Source organism: Vipera ursinii (genome assembly GCF_947247035.1).
Source record: "Vipera ursinii genome assembly, chromosome: 3".
Taxonomy (NCBI): Eukaryota; Metazoa; Chordata; class Lepidosauria; order Squamata; family Viperidae; genus Vipera; species Vipera ursinii.
Genome location: NC_139516.1, coordinates 118,657,198 through 118,674,319, shown reverse-complemented (window position 1 = coordinate 118,674,319; position 17,122 = coordinate 118,657,198). Strand labels below are relative to the sequence as shown.

General features: G+C 43.8%; 2 protein-coding genes across 2 annotated transcripts in view; both read left to right on the top strand.

Annotated features, from left to right (window-relative positions):
- Positions 1–17,122, top strand: part of LOC310638912 (uncharacterized protein) — a 76,919-nt gene that overhangs the window by 20,451 nt on the left and 39,346 nt on the right. The window lies entirely within an intron of this gene.
- On the top strand, positions 11,798–14,176 carry LOC310637665 (protocadherin beta-16-like; the record flags this gene model as incomplete). Its single annotated transcript, XM_083358168.1, has 1 exon — positions 11,798–14,176. One exon carries the CDS (start codon positions 11,798–11,800, stop codon positions 14,174–14,176), a length of 2,379 nt encoding a protein of 792 aa, XP_083214294.1.

The following is a 17,122-nucleotide window of genomic DNA, read 5'->3' as shown; positions in this document are numbered from 1 at the left end:
TGATCTCTAATTTGTATACCCTTAATTTTTTCCAAGTTGTTTGGGAATATTAAATTTTATGAATCTTAAAGATTCGCACTAATCCTGACTGGCACCCAGACAGAGCGTTTCAGCTTCTTATGCCAGTCTAGAGTTACTTTACTTATAAAGCAATCAATATAAATTTAATCTGAGTCACAGGAGTGTTTATAGATTACAGCATAGAACAAACTGTTCCAAATATTCTCCTAAAAGGAGCAATATTGACAATCCTGAGTTAAAGTTTCTATTATACAGTAGTTCCCTACAAGAATATTTTTTCCTATTATAGTTTATTCCTGTCTTCTAGAATATTTGAGAAATAGATTGAATTTTATAAAAATAAATACTCTGGAGCATTTCCCCATTCAGAGATTGTCGAACCAATTTACTACCTGGAATTCAAAGATTCTCTTGCCAATATTGCATTTAGGGAACTTGTATGATGATCTGACTCCATTCAACTAATATTATCTTTTTAAATAAATGTTATTTTAGCTTCTTCATATTTTCATATCATTAGGGGTGTTGTGTTGCCAGTTCTTTGCATACAATAAGCAAGACAGAAGGTTGCAAACAGGAACATGCTTTATTGAAGTCAAGCAGAACAGAACTGAAACAGTGGCTGCTGCGCAGCTACTTATGCAGTTGGCTACTAGGTGGCGGCCAATAGGTTTAAAGGAACCCATTCTCACCCTAAATCAACCAATGATCTTGTTGGAGACAACAAGTCTGGCTTAGTCAGTGACCGTTACACAGATACACCATTGAGCAACCTTTAAGCAGCATTCAAACAGACACGTGAATCAGTACAAGTAAAAATTCCAATACATTACACCCCTCCCCCCTAAAATGTACACACATTATTTAATAACATAATCTTGAAGATATTTTAGTGGTCTACGCGACCGCTCAGAACACCTGGGGGTTCCAGGTAACTCCCAGTCTACCAGCTTGCCTGCCAGGCTGGGTAGACCAGGACTCTTGGGTTCACGTGAGTCAAAATGACTTGAGTTCCTTTGGCTGGCCATTCCTGGTCAGCCCAAACCAAAGTCCAGTGAGGTAGCTGGGTCAGCGGAGCTGCTGCCCTGTTTGGATTGTCCTTCCCCGTCTGGAGAACCAAGTTGGACTTCCGGACTGTATCCATCTATGGCCACCTTCCCATTGTAATGACTGAAAGATTCCTCAGAGCGTGTGAACTTCTGTTAGCCTGCTGGCTGCCGGCTCTTGTTGCGGACCCTCTGGAAGGTCCTCGTTTAGTGACTGTTCAGCAAAACGCCATCGCAGCTTATTAATTTGGTGGCGAACGACTCGCCCCCCCATCCAGGACCACCTTGTAGGAGAGGGGTCATGAGACCTTAACAATTTTACCGGGCACCCACAAATTCCCATGTCCATAGTTCCGGCCCCACACCCCATCACCCACTTGCAACCCCCTTGGTGCCTTTGAGCATGCAGTGTCTGCTGCTACTCAGTCAGGGTGTAACCTGTCCAGTTTCGTGATCAGTCTTCTTCCCCAGTGGAGCTCTGCTGGGCTTTTGCCTGTTGCTGTGCATGGCTTTTGCCTGTGTGCTGGCATAGCAAGAAATCAGCCAGCCTGTGGTACCAATTCCCTGATACAATGTGTTTGAGTGACTCTTTTGTCATACGCACCATGCATTCAGCCTGCCTGTTAGTCAAGGGGTGAAAGGGAGCCGACGTTGTGTGCCTTATGAGGTTGGCCCTGAAGAAGGCTTGAAATTCAGACGCTGTGAACTGGGCTCCGTTGTCTGAAACTAAGACGTTCGGCAGCCCATGTGTAGCAAAAAGGTTCCTAAGCACCTGGATGGTCCTAGCAGTAGTCATAGTGAGTATAGGAATTACTTCCAACCATTTAGAGTGGCTGTCGACCACTATCAAAAACAGCTGTCCCTGAAAGGACCCAGCAAAGTCAATGTGAATCCTTGACCACGGTGTATGAGTCTACTCCCATCGGTGGTCAGGGGCCTGCGGCATCTCTGGTCTGGACTGTTGACATGTGTAACACCTGTGTACTTGGGCCTTGATAGCCTTACCTAACCCTGGCCACCAAAGGTAGCTTCATGCCAATGTCTTCATCCGGACGATACCCGGATGGCCCTCATGCAGAGACTGGAGCACTCTGTGTCTTAATGAACTGGGGACAATAACCCTGCTCCCCCATAAAATGCACCCCTTATGAGCTGAAAGCTCATGTCTACGTGTGTAATAGCTCTGAAACTCAGGGCCTAGGCTACTTCCAGCCATCCAGTGTGAACCCAGGACAGCACCCTGCTTAAAATTTTGTCTCCGGCTGTTTCTGCAGCTACATCCCCAGCATGGAGGAGAAGTTCAGGCAAATCTTGAATTGACAAGATGTGAGCAGCTGGAGCCGGATCTGGGTCCATGTGTGGCAATGGCAACCTGCTAAGGCCATCTGCATGGCCCATGTCTTTGCCAGGTTTGTGAACCAGCCTGTAGCTGTAGGCTGACATGAAAATAGACCATCTTAACATTCTGGGGGAAAGGATTTGAGGCATCTGCCTGTCTGTAGTAAATAACCCTAGCAATGGCTTGTGGTCAGTGAAGACTGAACTTGCAGCCATACAAATAATCGTAGAATTTTTTAACTCCGGCCACAATGGCCAAAGCTTCTTTGTCAATCTGAGCATAATTGTGCTCAGCCGAGGACAAGGTCCTTGAATAGTAAGCAATAGGGAACTGAGTCCCATCATCTGACAAATGGCTTAGTACCAATCCCATAAGGGGATGTGTCACACGCAATACAAACTGGCAAGTTTTCATTAAAGTGCATGAGCACTGAATTTGATGACAGTAGTGATTTTACTGCCTTAAAACTCTTTTCCTGAACCTTGGTCCACTTCCATGGGGTATTCTTATCTAAGAGCCGGTGTAACAGCTCTGTCACGGCGGCCTTGTTAGGTAGGAATGCATGGTAAAAATTCAGGAGACCCAGGAATGCCTGTAGCTCTCCTTTAGAGTGGTGCCTTGATGCCAGCTGAATTGCCTTCAGCTTGGACTCTGCAGGATGGATGCCTTCAGCATCGATACGGAACCCAAGGAATTCTGTGAAAGGGACCCTGATTTTACAGTTGTCCTTCTTCAGCTTGAGTCCCGCTGTGTGGAACTGCTAAGCCGCCTTGTCAGGACCTCAGTGGACTCCCTGGCGATGAGTACATCATCAAAATAGGAGCAGACCCCCAGAATACCCTTGAGTGTACACTCCATGACTCCCTGGAAGATTCTTGGGGCTACGCTAACCCCAAATTGGAGGCACTTTACCTTAAAAGCCCCCTTATGTGTCACAATTGTCTGTGCGACCACTGTGGCCTCATCCACTGGTAACTGCTGATAGGCCTGTGCCAAATCTAACTTAGCAAACATGCTACCCCCTTACAGCGATGCCAATATGTGTCTAACGACTGGCACTGTGTATGTGTGATGCTGCAGTGCCCGGTTAATGGTGCACTTGTAATCAGCACAAATCCTGATCTCCCCGTTGGCCTTAAGTGACATGACAATGGGAATTTCCCACTCTCCCCCATCTACGGGCTGTAGTACCCCCTGACAGACTAGCTTGTCCAGCTCTTCATTGATTTTGTGTTTTAGCGCAAAAGGCACACAACGGGGCTTAATCCTAATTGGTGTTATGGAAGGATCAAGCTTAAAGGCTATCGGAGGGCCCTTGTACTCTCCCAGGCTTGTTCAAAGACATCTGCGAACTCAGTGCATACTGACACCAAGTTTGTTGCTTGTGTCCAGTGGATTCTGGTTACTTGAATGCCCAGTGCATCAAACCAATCAAGCCCAATGAGGCTTGTTCTCTGGCCCTCCACCACAATGACATCAAGGACCCCCGAAAACCCCTTGAATTTCACGGCCAAAGTGGCCTCACCCTTGACGGCTACTCGGGAGTTCTGGAAGTCTGTTGAAATAATATCAGATGGCCAAAGTTTGACCCGCCTCTTGCTGCAGCTGCAAACGAACCAGAAGGTCTCAAGGGAAATAATGGATACAGCTGAACCAGTGTCCAGTTCCATCTTTCAAGGAATGCCTTGCAGCTTGACTTGAAGTCGAAGATTTTGTTTGAGGTGGTGGCGAGCTCCCGTGCAACAGACACTCCTGTGGCTGGAGTAGAACCCTACTCTATGCTGCCTCGAGGCCCCAGTACCTCTCCTGAATGACTCATTTCTTCACGTCCGTGTAAGTAACGGTCTCCAGCTGGGCCGGTGCGACCAAGTTCTCAGCGATGTCGAACATTGCAGGCCCGCACACACAGAGGAGTGTTGCGGCCTTCAGGTCATCTTTGGCGACTTGATTTGCCTGGAGGTGGTTCTCCACCCTCGAAATGTAGGATGACCATCTCTACGGGTGTGTGACATCGAATTCTTCGAGCTTTCTGACCTTCGACATGGTGAGAAGTCTTCTCGTCTCGTCTCGCATTGGCTTCTTCGTAGGCCCTGGGACTGGTCCTCAGGGTGGGGTGGTCTATAGTGTGGCTTGCTAGGCAGACCGAGGGGGGTGTGAACACTGTCTCTGCCAGGCACTGTGCTGGCCTCACCCCCTAGTGACTTCAGGCTCTTACGAAGAAGCAGCATCCCACCTTCGTCGCCAGTGTTGTGTAGCTGGTTCTTTGCAGGCAATAAGCAAGATGGAAGTTTGCAAAGAAGAACATGCTTTATTGAAGTCAAGCAGAACAAAACTGAAACAATGGCTGCTGCACAGCTACTTATATGATTGGCCACTAGGCAGCAGCCAATAGGTTTAAAGGAACCCAATCCTGCTCCAAATCAACCAATGATCTTGTTGGAGACAAGTCTGGCTTAGTCAGTGACCGTTACACAGAAACACCATTGAGTAACTAAGCAGCATTTAAACAGACATGTGAATCAGAACAAGTAAAAATCCCAATACATTACAAGGGGTATGTGAAATACTGTATATGTTCAAAAACATATACCAATTGGTCAATGGGGGAGAAGGGAGAGATCTGGAAACAATAGCTATTAGGGTAATTAATGGCATTAAACACAACAAATGTAATTGCAGGACTGATTTGAAACAAGTATCCTTCATAATATTATCAAGATAAAAGAGGGGAATGCATTTAGATGTATCATAATATACATGTACATGTACATGTAGTTATACATGAATGATAAAGAATACCAGTATTTTGGAGCGATACAAGTAGATTGTAGAAATATGCTTCTCTCTTTGGTCAGTTTCCAACCATTGTTTCTTGTCCTGCCCTATGATGTTTTGGTCAATAATTTGACACACACACCCACACAGTCTTCTTTGTGGCAGCCGCTCAAATACTGTAATACTGCTATCATGTCTCCCCTATTTCTTCTTTTCTTTAGACTAACCAAACTCAAGTGATGCAGCCGTTCTTCATATGTTTTAGTCTCCAGGCCTTGCTAACACTTGCATTGCTAACTCTTAATTGGTTTGTAACCAATTACTATTCCAAAGTTTTTCCAAACTTTATCACCTTCTCCAGAAGTCTTTATTACTACGGGCTCTCAAATTGTAGTACTGCGACATCCAAATATTATAAATAAATTTCTATCCTTCCCAAGGACCTGGAATAGGTATCTATTGATGTTTAATTATGTTAAAGGTATCATCGCAGGATGTAAAGTTGCCTTTCGCAATTGGACCCATTTCCCAGAGGGGGGGAAAAACACTGGGAACTGCACACACACGCGAGGGGGGTAACCTGATTGAAGAGTTTAATTAAAAAGAAATAGAGGCTGCTTTGCATGAGTTCTCTCTCTCTCTCTCTCTCTCCCTCCCTTCCTCCCTCCCTCCCTCCCTCTTTCTCTCCCTCCCTCTCTCTCTCCCCCCCTGTCTCTGATCTTCTGCTCACCTGGCAAGCTGTCTTCATGCTGTTCTGGACAAGCTGACACACATTCTTATTAGGCTGGCTCTCCTGCCCTGCTTTCTGCTGCTTCCTGCTTCCTTTCTGCAGCAAAGGCAAGAGCCCTGCCCAATAAGCTTGTCAGCTTGTCGGAGAACAGCATGAGTTACACACACACACACACACAGAGAGAGAGAGAGAGAGAGAGAGAGAGAGAGAGAGAGAGAGAGAGAGAGAGAGAGAGAGAGAGAGAGAGGGAAGTGCAAGTGCATGTCTCTGTCTCTCCCTCTCTGCAAATGGCTGGGAGCAGTTTCTGCAGTCTCTGCAAATGGCTGGGTTGCCAACCCGTACCATAGACCAATGTAACAGTTGACAAGGTCAGGGCTTTTTTCCTCCTTTCTCAGTTTTCAATAGCCCAGTGATTGGCAGATCTATCTTAGAAAACAAGGGAATGAATTACTGGTAAACATTCATGAATCCAAGAAAGCTTTGAAGCTGCTTAGGGATCAGTGCGGGCTACCATTCCAGCACCGCCTTAACTTTGACAGGGACCATCTCCACCTCCTCACTGGAAATTCTGTAGCCTAGCTAGTTGAGGCGGGGCTGATGGAATTCACATTTAGAGAGCTTAGCATAAAGTTTACCTTTCAGCAGCTTCCTGAGTACTTCATGCACTAATTTCATATGCTCTTCCATGGTCTCGGTATAAGTAAGGATATCATCAAGGTAGACTAAAACCCCCTTGAACAAATTATCATGCAGTACTTGATTGATAAATTGCATGAATATGGCAGGGGCACCTTGGGGACTGAAAGACATAACCTTGAACTGGAAACTTTCCAGGGGCTATTGAAAGTTGTTTCCCATTCCTTCCCCTCCTTAATCCGCACCTGGTAATAAGCTTGTCTTGAGTCCAATTTTCACTAAATACCTCCACCAAGTCTTGATATTTGCTCAGTATCAGTTGAAATCCTGGTACATGTTCTATGATGGTTTTTAGAGTCTCAAGAATTCCTTGGGTCTCGGTTGCACAGGGCCCTTTATTTCACTGGTTGATGTGGGTGGAAGGGGTCCCATTGCTAACCTTACAGTCCTGACTCCATCCTCCCACCAAATCATGGGACGCCACTTATCTTGCCAGACCAACCCCAGGATTACAGCCTCAGTCATCTTAGGAACCACCACAAAATGGATAATTTCCCAGTGTCTCCCTATGATCAGGTGCATGGCAGGGGCTCTTCCGATAAGAGGCCACCCACCTGTTCAAATTTCATAGCCAGGGGCATTAGCTTGGCACAGATCTCTAACTTTAGTACTGTATGGAGATTGATTAAGCCTCTGCTATAACCTGAGTCAATTAGGACGTTTAAATCTGCTTGGACACCCATCTTGGGTACTATGATTTTGGCAGAAATCGTGAAAGGTGGGATGGGTCAACTTACCATCAGGTTGTCTTCACCCTCCTCATCGCTGTCATAAGGAGCTGGTATCAGCAGGTGCCTGGGTGTAGCTTCGTTTTCTCCCTGAGGAGGTGAAGTGACCCAAATGGCTTGCTCTTGATGGGCCTAATTTGAGTTCTTTCGTCCAGGTCGTGGGTTCTCTTTTGGCTTAGTGGTGGTGGCAAGTGGACTTTTGGCCTGAGGAACAGGAACCGGATAATCAACAGCCCAGTAGCCTGACTGCCCACACCGGAAACATTTGATTGGTGGTCCAGTGGACGCTCAGAGAAAACTGGCAGCTGCAGTAGTTTGGGGACATCTGCCAAACAGGCACTTTTCTTGGCTTCACTTTGGCTTTGACTTAGTGGTAGCGGGTATCCAGTAGTGGCCCAGTTTGATGTCTAGGGTCACAGCCATGCAATATCACTTGCGGAGCTGATCAGGGACTCCCCAGTAGGTGCACACTTGGAATAGAACTCGGTCTAGCCCCTCTTTGAAATGATGAATCAGCGATCATTCCGGCCACTGTCTGATCCTGCCAGCAACTTTTCAAAATTTCCAGATATAGTCTTTGGCTGATTGCCCTCTCTGTTTCAGTCTATGGATGTCGTTCTCAGCTTGCAGGGCCTGGGATTCAACTTCGAATCTGGCTCTCAATTCTCCCATGAATAGATTGATGTCCCAGTTCTTGCTCATCATGTAGGCTGGTTACCCAATCAGCTGTTTCCCCTTCTAGGTTTGCATCCACCATCCTGGCATCATCCAGGTTAACAGGGGCATAGCGATTAGGTGACCCTGTACCTGGTTCAAGAAGAAGGACAACCTCTCAGGATCTCCATCAAATGTGTGTTTAATAGGAGGTAGGTCTACTGGCTGTTGCCCAGTATTAGGGCCGGTAAGCTAGCCACTGATATTGGGGTCATGGAGGTGCCACCCTGTGAAACCCCCTCAGCTGGGCTCCTGGGCTTGTGGGGCGCCAGTCTCTCTTGGGACTTTGCCTGGGTGCCAGGCTTGATGCTGAAGCTGACCGAGGTCATAGGGAAGCTGCCCTGGCCATCAGGACTGGGCTTGGGTTCTGACAAGGAGTGTCAGCAAGCGTCTAGTGGAGATCACAGAGTGAGCAATCGGCTCCAGCTCCCCAACCTCAAGCCAGTCAAACTTCTCTCTCTCAATCTCTCGACTGAGTGGCTGTGGATGGCTGTCAGGTATCTCCACTCTCTGGAATCATCCCATCCAGCTGGCCTTTTCACCTTCCTCAATGCAGGTGATCGAAGGCTGTAGGATGAAATCAGAGGGAAATCCGCCTTGGCAGCCTTGGGGGTGCTCCGTCGCTTGGGAGCCACCTTGTAGCCACCTTGTAGGATCCCTTCTTTCTGTCCCAATTTATCATGTGGAATTATGCAGGTTTTCGGTCTAGCTCCAACCACAGGAGCGTTGCTCTCCGCTTGAATAATAGCCTGTGCTTCGGCAGCCGGAGCCGCGTTGAGGCCAGCGGCCAATTCTCCCTTCTTCTCCATCACAGCTTCTCCCATGAGTGTTTGCTGTCCTCTCAAAAGTAGTGGGTAGGCGACTGGGGCTCAGGACTCCAAGGCAAAAGATTTTAGGAGAATTGGTTTAATGTCATGGTTCTGATAGATGCGATCAAATAAATCAGAACTCCAAGGCTAGAGGCTTCCACAAAGACATGTTTATTGGTTACAAAGTATCAGCATGATCAAAAGTGAAACCAAGTCTGAAATTTCCTCCAAAGAGTTAGACTATTAAGAAGTTAAACTTCCCACCCCAATACTAGGCAATTAGCTACATTTCCCAATAAAATAGTTTAGTGGGCTTTCTAACAGAAAACCCAACTCCCCAATCCGACTGTTTGAAATGACCTTGGTTCACACGGGACAGAGAATTGTTTAGACTATCAAAAAAACATCCACTTCCCTCTTCCCATGCTTATGGCAACCTAGAACGAGCAAGATGGCTTCAGCCAGGTTCGTTGTAGAGTTGACACTTTCTATTTGTGGATCTTTGTATTTTGTTATCTTCTCCCAGTCGCCTACCTACTACTTCTCTATTCAGTTCTTGCCTGCAGGCCAATGGTATTCTTGCAGATCTTCCAAAGCAGCATTGTTGCTACTTTGTCATGGTGTTATTTGTAGCCAATCTGTGTGATATTCTTGCAGCAGCTAATTAGGTGGTCCACTGTTTCTTCAGCTTCTTTTCAGAGATAGCGTTTGCTGTCTGTTGCTGTCTTCTTAATTCTTGCTTTATATGTTCTTAAGGTTGATTTTGTGCAGCCAGAATTAGCCCCCCATCTCTTTCTTTCCCTGTTTCCCTGTTCATAGCCATTGCCAGGTCTTCTTCTTATATACTTTGTCTGCTTCTTTTTAACGTACTGGACAGGTAACTCTTTGCCTTGCCATGTCTCTTTCCTAGTCTTCATTTGGTCTTTTTTGTAGCCAGTTTGTTTTCTCTACAACTCAGTGCATCTTTTTCATTGTTATTCAGATATTCTTCCAATGCCCCTTTTCCTTCTTCAGCTATCTAGTGTACTTGCAGCATTCCACACCCACCTATTTTCTTGGTAGGTAGAGTCTGCCAATGTCACTGTGTGGACGCAGGGCATAATTCACTGTCATTATTTTTCAGGTCTTCCTAGCCAGGGCTTTTAGTTCTGCTTGACTCCAATCCACTATTCCAAGCGTGTGTATTAAATGATTGGCATTACCCAGGTGTTAATACCTTGAAGGTATTTCCTCCACTGAATTTATGCTTTAAAATCTTCACTCTCTTGATGTATTCCCTTCTGATCTTCTTCTTAATTTCAGTGTGCTTGGAAGATTTTCAGCTTGAAGGATGCCCAGGCATTTGTAGTGACCATCGTCCTCCAGACTCTTGATGTTGTTTCTACAGTATAAGGCATCTTGATTCCCTCAGTTTTCACCATTTTTCCCCTGTTGGTGGTGAGGGTGGAACATTAGTTGAGCCAAAATTCCATTCCAATGTCTTGATCTTACATATGGACAGAATTGAATAATGATTCTATTTCAGATAGTGGTTTTCCATACAGCTTCATACCCATGTAAAAGAGATGGGATAATTTGGCAAATATTTTGGATGTTTGATAACTATGGCCTAAATTTTTCAGTATAGTTGTCAGGAGAATCAGTGCAATAACAGACTTGAAAGATTCTTTTCTTGATATTATTATCATAGTTGGTTGCACAATCAGCCAGACAATTAGACTGGATTTGGCTGTTTTATTCACTGTTGTGTCCCTCCCAAGGAGCTGGGATAAGTAAAAGTTGTTTGATGGAATTTAATTGCACAATGTAAGCTGTTCCAAGGAAGATTGCCCTTTGCAATTGTTATCATTTTGGTTTGCCACCAAATCTTTGCAAGATAGATTATTAAAGCTATACCTCTGGAAATTTGAATGTGACACGGGCTGCGTGTCTACACTTCAGTTTCAAAGATACATTGAAAATTTCTGAATTTTTAGATATGAAATATAAAAATAGAGCTTCCATCCCTTTTCCAAGATGTTCTAATATGATAGTCAATTTTTCATTCCTGTTCTTCTCTTCTGTTTATGTGATATTTGACACAAAAAATAGGAAAAAAGATCCAAAACAAAACACATAAACAAGAGAGGTAAAAACCTCTACAAAGTAATATGAAAAATGAAACAATGCAGTGGCAGCAGTGGAGACTTTGTAATTAGGATTCCTGGCTGCTTAATTTTCTTCTGAAAGGAATTATGAAATATATACAAATGAGTGGAAGTGAAAATCATGATTGTTTCAAGGTATGACCTACCTACACAGTCATTGTAACTCAGGACATGAAAAGGTGCTAGTAAAAATATAACACACAAATGAACTTCCTCTGGATACTTAACTGTATGCACATTCTTATACATACATTCATGTCACAATCATACCAAAAGTTAAAGCTCTTACATTTCAGGAGGAATCCTTTTTCTTTAGACTGAAAACTGTTAGTATATTGTCTTGCTATGATAGAGGACACCAAGAATGTATACAGTAGGAGCATTTTGTTCTTTTGAAACGAAGCACGCACTATTCGATACTCTAATAAATGCTCTTTTCAAAGGAGTTTCATAAACTCAGTGCTCCATTTTACTTTACACACAAGGTGGTGCTATTGCACCAAACAGTAAAAAGAGAGATTCATTTATTTCAGGATGACCTAGTCATTAGACAAAGGAATCTCAGAACAAAAGGCAACAGCTCTCAGTTTAAACCTTGAGAAATTTCTGAAGAAAATATTCCAGCATGAATACCAAAAAATAACTCCTGTTGGATTCTGATAACAACTATAAAAGAAATTGTAGCAGCTGCTTTACGAAGAATCATATTCCCAGAAAGAGGCTGAGAAAATGGAAGTATCTCCTCCTAGCAGGCAAGTGGTCTTGTTCTTTATTTCTCTGTGTAGCTCTGGTATGTTGTGTGAACCGTTCCACTATTCAGTGCCTGAGGAGAAGAAAGCTGGATCAATAGTAGCAAATGTGCTAAAAGATTTGAAGGCAGATGTGAAGGAGCTCTTTGCTCGCAGAGCACAGTTGATTTCTAAGAGTTCCAGGCAGGATTTCCAGCTGGATCCTCACTCTGGGAATATAATATTAAGGGCTAAAATTGACCGAGAAGCTTTGTGTGGTCTGACTGATCCTTGCACTCTATTCTCTGAAATTTTGCTGGAAAATCCTTTGCAAGTGTTCAAAATTGAAGTTCAAGTAGAAGATGTCAATGATAATTCCCCTACATTCTCTCAGAATCAATTCCTTTTTGAAATACCTGAACAGATTCCCATAAATGCACATTTCCCTTTGGAGAAAGCACAAGATTTAGACAAAGGGGAAAATGCTATCCAGAACTACATAATAAGCACAAGCGAATATTTTAAACTGGACGTGCAAAGTCAAAACGATGGTAGCAAATATGCAGAACTGGTTTTGGCAAAACCATTAGACCGCGAGGTGATCCCTCAGTTTATTCTCACTCTGGAAGCTGTGGATGGAGGGATCCCAAGGAGAACTGGCACAGCACAGATAATTATTGATATTCTGGATACAAATGATAACGTTCCCCAATTTGAACAAGCAGTCTATAAAGTGCAGTTGATGGAAAATAGTCATCCAGGTTCATTGATTGGTAAAGTTGAAGCCACTGACAAAGATATTGGATCCAATGCTCGCATCATTTACACTTTTAGCCAAGCACCAGCAAATGTGCTTCGATCATTCAGCTTAAACAACCATACTGGGGAAATTACGCTTGTAGGGAAAATTGATTATGAAGAAAACCATAACTATGAACTCAGTATCAAAGCCACAGATGGAGGGGGACTCTTCACTTACTGTAAAGTTCTTGTTGACATTGAAGATGAGAATGACAATGCCCCAGAAATAGCTGTATCATCCATCACTAATCCTTTACCAGAGAATTCTCCCCCGGAAACGCTGGTGGTACTTTTTGGCATCAGAGATCAAGACTCTGGAGACAATGGCAGAACTAGCTGCAACACTGATAAAAATCTGCCTTTTATACTAAAACTGACTGAGAACAATTATTACCAGCTTGTGACTCAACAGCCACTGGACAGAGAACAAATGTCACAATATAACATCACCATCACAGCCACTGACCAAGGTTCTCCCAGACTCACTTCCAAGACAGTTATTAGCATTCAACTTTCAGACGTCAATGATAACCCTCCAATGTTTGAAAGATCTTTCTACGATTTGCACTTGAGAGAAAACAACATTCCAGGACTGCTTATTGGATCAGTCCACGCTGTGGATGTGGACACAGAACAAAATGCCAAACTGACCTATTGGCTTTTGCCTGGGAAGATCAGGGATATCCCTGTATCTTCTTACATCTCCATCAACTCCGAAACTGGGAACCTGTATGCCATCCGATCTGTGGATTATGAGGATATACAAGATTTCCAGGTGATGGTGAGGGCTGTAGACAAGGGCTCACCTCCACTGAGCTCAGAAACCACGGTCCGAGTTCTTATCAGAGATGAGAATGACAACGCACCCTTTGTCCTCTGCCCCCTTCAGAACAGCACTTCTCCATCAAAGGAGCTGGTTCCCAGGGGAGCAGAGGCAGGCTACCTGGTCACCAAAGTGGTGGCAGCGGACAGGGATTCAGGGCAGAATTCTTGGCTTTCCTATCAGTTGCTGAAGGCCACAGATCCGAGTCTCTTCGCTGTTGGGACTCAGAATGGGGAAGTGAAAACCATGAGGCCGGTGAACATCCGAGACAGTTTCAAACACACTCTTATTGTGGCAGTTAGGGATAATGGGCATCCGCCTCAGTCTGCCTCTGCGACCCTAAGAATTCTTCTAGTGGACGGCTTCTCTGATCCGTACATGAAAAGTATGGATAATCCTAAGGGTGAAGTCCCTCAGGAGGGAGATCATACTCTAACCATGTATTTGATTATTTGCTTGGTTGCCATCTCATCCATTTTTCTGCTTTCTGTCATGGTGTTTATTGCCACCAAGTTTCAGAAGCGAAGGAAGTTCACAGGAAGTTCTCATTCTGCATCTAATTTCCCCGTGGGACCAAGTTCACAAGACAAGTATGTGGATCCTAATACTGGGGCACCTTCCCAGGCCTTCAGCTATGAGGTATGCTTAGCTGATGGATCTCTGAGCAGTGAGTTCAAGTTCCTTAGGCCTTTCTTTCCTGTTTTTACTATGGAGCATCGAAAAACTCTGCTGAATCCACAGATTAGAAATGATTGCCATGATCTTCCTAATCAATTGGAGGAAAGAGAGGATATATCCCAGGTGAGTATAATCCGTTAATGAAGATGTGTATTTTTAAAAAAAAGTCTAGTAGAGTTGAAAGGGACCTCGGAGGTCTTCTAGTCCAGAAGTCCCCAACCTTTTGGGCACCAGTGACCAGTTCCGTGGAGAAAGGTTTTTCCACCGACCAGAGAGTGCGTGGTTTTGTTTGCTGCCTGCATCCCATGGATGGAGTTTTGCTTATTTGTGTGGACCGGTTGCAGGCAATGCTGCAGCCCGGTACTGGTCCACGGACTGGGCGTTGGGGACCCCTGTTCTAGTCCAAACCCCTGCTTGAGCAGGAGACCCTATATCTCTCACCGTTAGGAAATTTCTCCTTAGATCTAGGGTGCTTCTCTCCTTGCTTAATGTCCATCCATTCTTTTTTTTTTCTTGCCTTTTGATGTTTTGGAAAATAGTTTGACCCTCTTATCTTTGTAGAAGCCCCTCAAATATTGGAACACTGCTATCTTGTCACTCCTTCTCATTAGACTATACCCAATTCCTGTAACTGTTCTTTGTATGTTTTTGCCTCCAGCCCCCTAATCATTTTTGTTGCTCTCCTTTGCACTCTTTCCAGTATCTCAACATCTATTATTATTATTATTATTATTATATTATTATTATTATTATTATTATTGTTGTTGTTGTTGTTGTTGTTGTTGTTGTTGTTATTATTATTATTATTATTATTATTATTATTATTATTATTATTATTATTATTATGATGACCAGAACTGGATACAGTATTCAGAGAGTGTCTTACAAAGGCTTTGTAAGATGGTACTCAGAACTTACATGATCTTGATTCTGTCCTTTATTAATGCAGCCCAGTATTGTACTGGCTTTTTTGACTGCTGATGCATACTGTTGGCTCATATTTAAGTGATTGTTCACTAGGAATCCAAGATCCCTCTCACATTAAGCCAAGTTTTATGTAGTCTTTTTACCTACACAGTTGATTTTTCCAAGTGTAAAATCTTACTTTTATCTATGTTGAATTTCATTTTGTTAGATAAGGCCTAGTGTTCAAGGCTGCCAACATCTTTTTGGATCTTGAGTTTGTCTTCTGGGGTGTTGGCTTTTCCTACCAGCTTATTATCATCTAGAAATTTTGTGAGTTTCCCTTCTATTTTCCCATCTAGATCATTTATGAAGGTATTGCAGAGTACTAAACCTAAAATGAAACTTTGGGGTACCCCACTGCTTACTTGCCTCTATGTGAATGTAGTTCCATTAATGACAATTTGTCAACCAGCTACAAACCCACCTGGTGGTGGTGCTGTCTATCCCACATTTTTCTAGATTGCCAAGAAGTAGATACTTCAGCGTTTTCCAACCTTAGGAACTTGAAGATGCGTGGACTTCAACTCCCAGAATTCCCCAGCCAGCATAGCTGGCTGGGGAATTCTGGGAGTTGAAGTCCACGCATCTTCAAGTTCCTAAGGTTGGGAAACGCTGAGATACTTTATTAAATGCTCTATTGAAATCTAAGTATATTATGTCCACAGCATTTTGCTGATCTACTAATTGGTCACTTTGTCGAAGAATGAAATAAGATTTGTTTGGCACAATCTGATCTGTTTTTGATGAGCCCATGTTGGCTTCTGGATGTAACCTTGTTTGTTTCTAGGTGTTCACAGATTTGTTGCTTGATTAACTTTTCTGAAACCTTCCCAGGTATTGATGTCAGCTGACTGGTCTGTAATTTCCTGGATCTGTATTTTTCCCCCTTTATTGAAGATGGGGACCACATCAGCTCTTTTCCAGTCTTCAGTACTTCCTTGATGCTCCAAGAACTTTGAAAGATATGGGTGAATGGTTCTGAGATTATGTCTGCCAGTTCCCTCAGAACTCTGCAATGTAATCCATCAGGACCCTGTGATTTGAATCCACCTAGAACTGACAGGTCTTCTGTTTGCAGCAGATATTTTCTCTTTCTCCCCCGACAGAGAAACATTTGTCACTGCCTAGGATTGAACTATCAACCTTCCAAATGGGAGGCAAGCATCTTCACTTCTAGGCCACCATGCTGCTCTAATGAATTTTATAAATAAAAAATAAAATTTTGCAGCCGGTTGAATGGGAGTGTGAGGGAAGGAATGTGGACTGAGTGAAAAATTATTTAAATGAAATTTGAGCACATTGATTAGAAACAGAAGGGTTTATAATGCAGCTCATGATCAAGGCTTAACTCTGATTGGTGGAGAGTGATACAAGTGATTTAATGCTTATGCAGGGGAGGATTTGGGGAAGTGTGTGGTAAAGACACCCAGAAAGGAATGTAACAGACAATTGCTTTTCTGAAACAGTAAGGTAAAAAGGTGATCTTGGGCCAATCTCCCTCCCTCCCTCCCTCTCTCTCTCTCTCTCTCTCCCTCCCTCCCTCCCTCCCTCCCTCCCTCCCTCCCTCCCTCCCTCTCTCTCTCTCTCTCTCTCTCTCTCTCTCTCTCTCTCTCTCTCTCTCTCTCTCTCTCTCTTACATGCACCAACACAAAAATTGGGAAGGCATAGTAGCATATGAAATAACAGAACATACCGTAATAGAAATAACAGAATTGAGTAGAATTCTTTATTGGCCAAGTGTGATTGGACACACAAGGAATTTGTCTCCAGTGCACCAGTTCTCAAAAAGTACATGCAAACAACAAAGAGAGCTCATAGATGATAAATCATAAGATACAATTATAAATCATAGGATATGAACAATTGATAAGCCATAATATACCAACAGGAGAAAGTAGTAGGAAAGTTGAGAGGTGAGAAAGATGAGAAGGTGCCAAGGATGATAGCAATACGGCCTACAATATAGGTAAATATCTTTAGGCATAAGATAATGCTGTGCGAGTTAGGTGTTTAGCGGAGTGGTGGCATGGGGGAGGAAACTATCTTTATGTCTAGTTGTTTTGGCATGCAAAGCCCTACAGTGGCATCTCGAGGGGAGAAGTTGAAACAGTTTATGTTGGG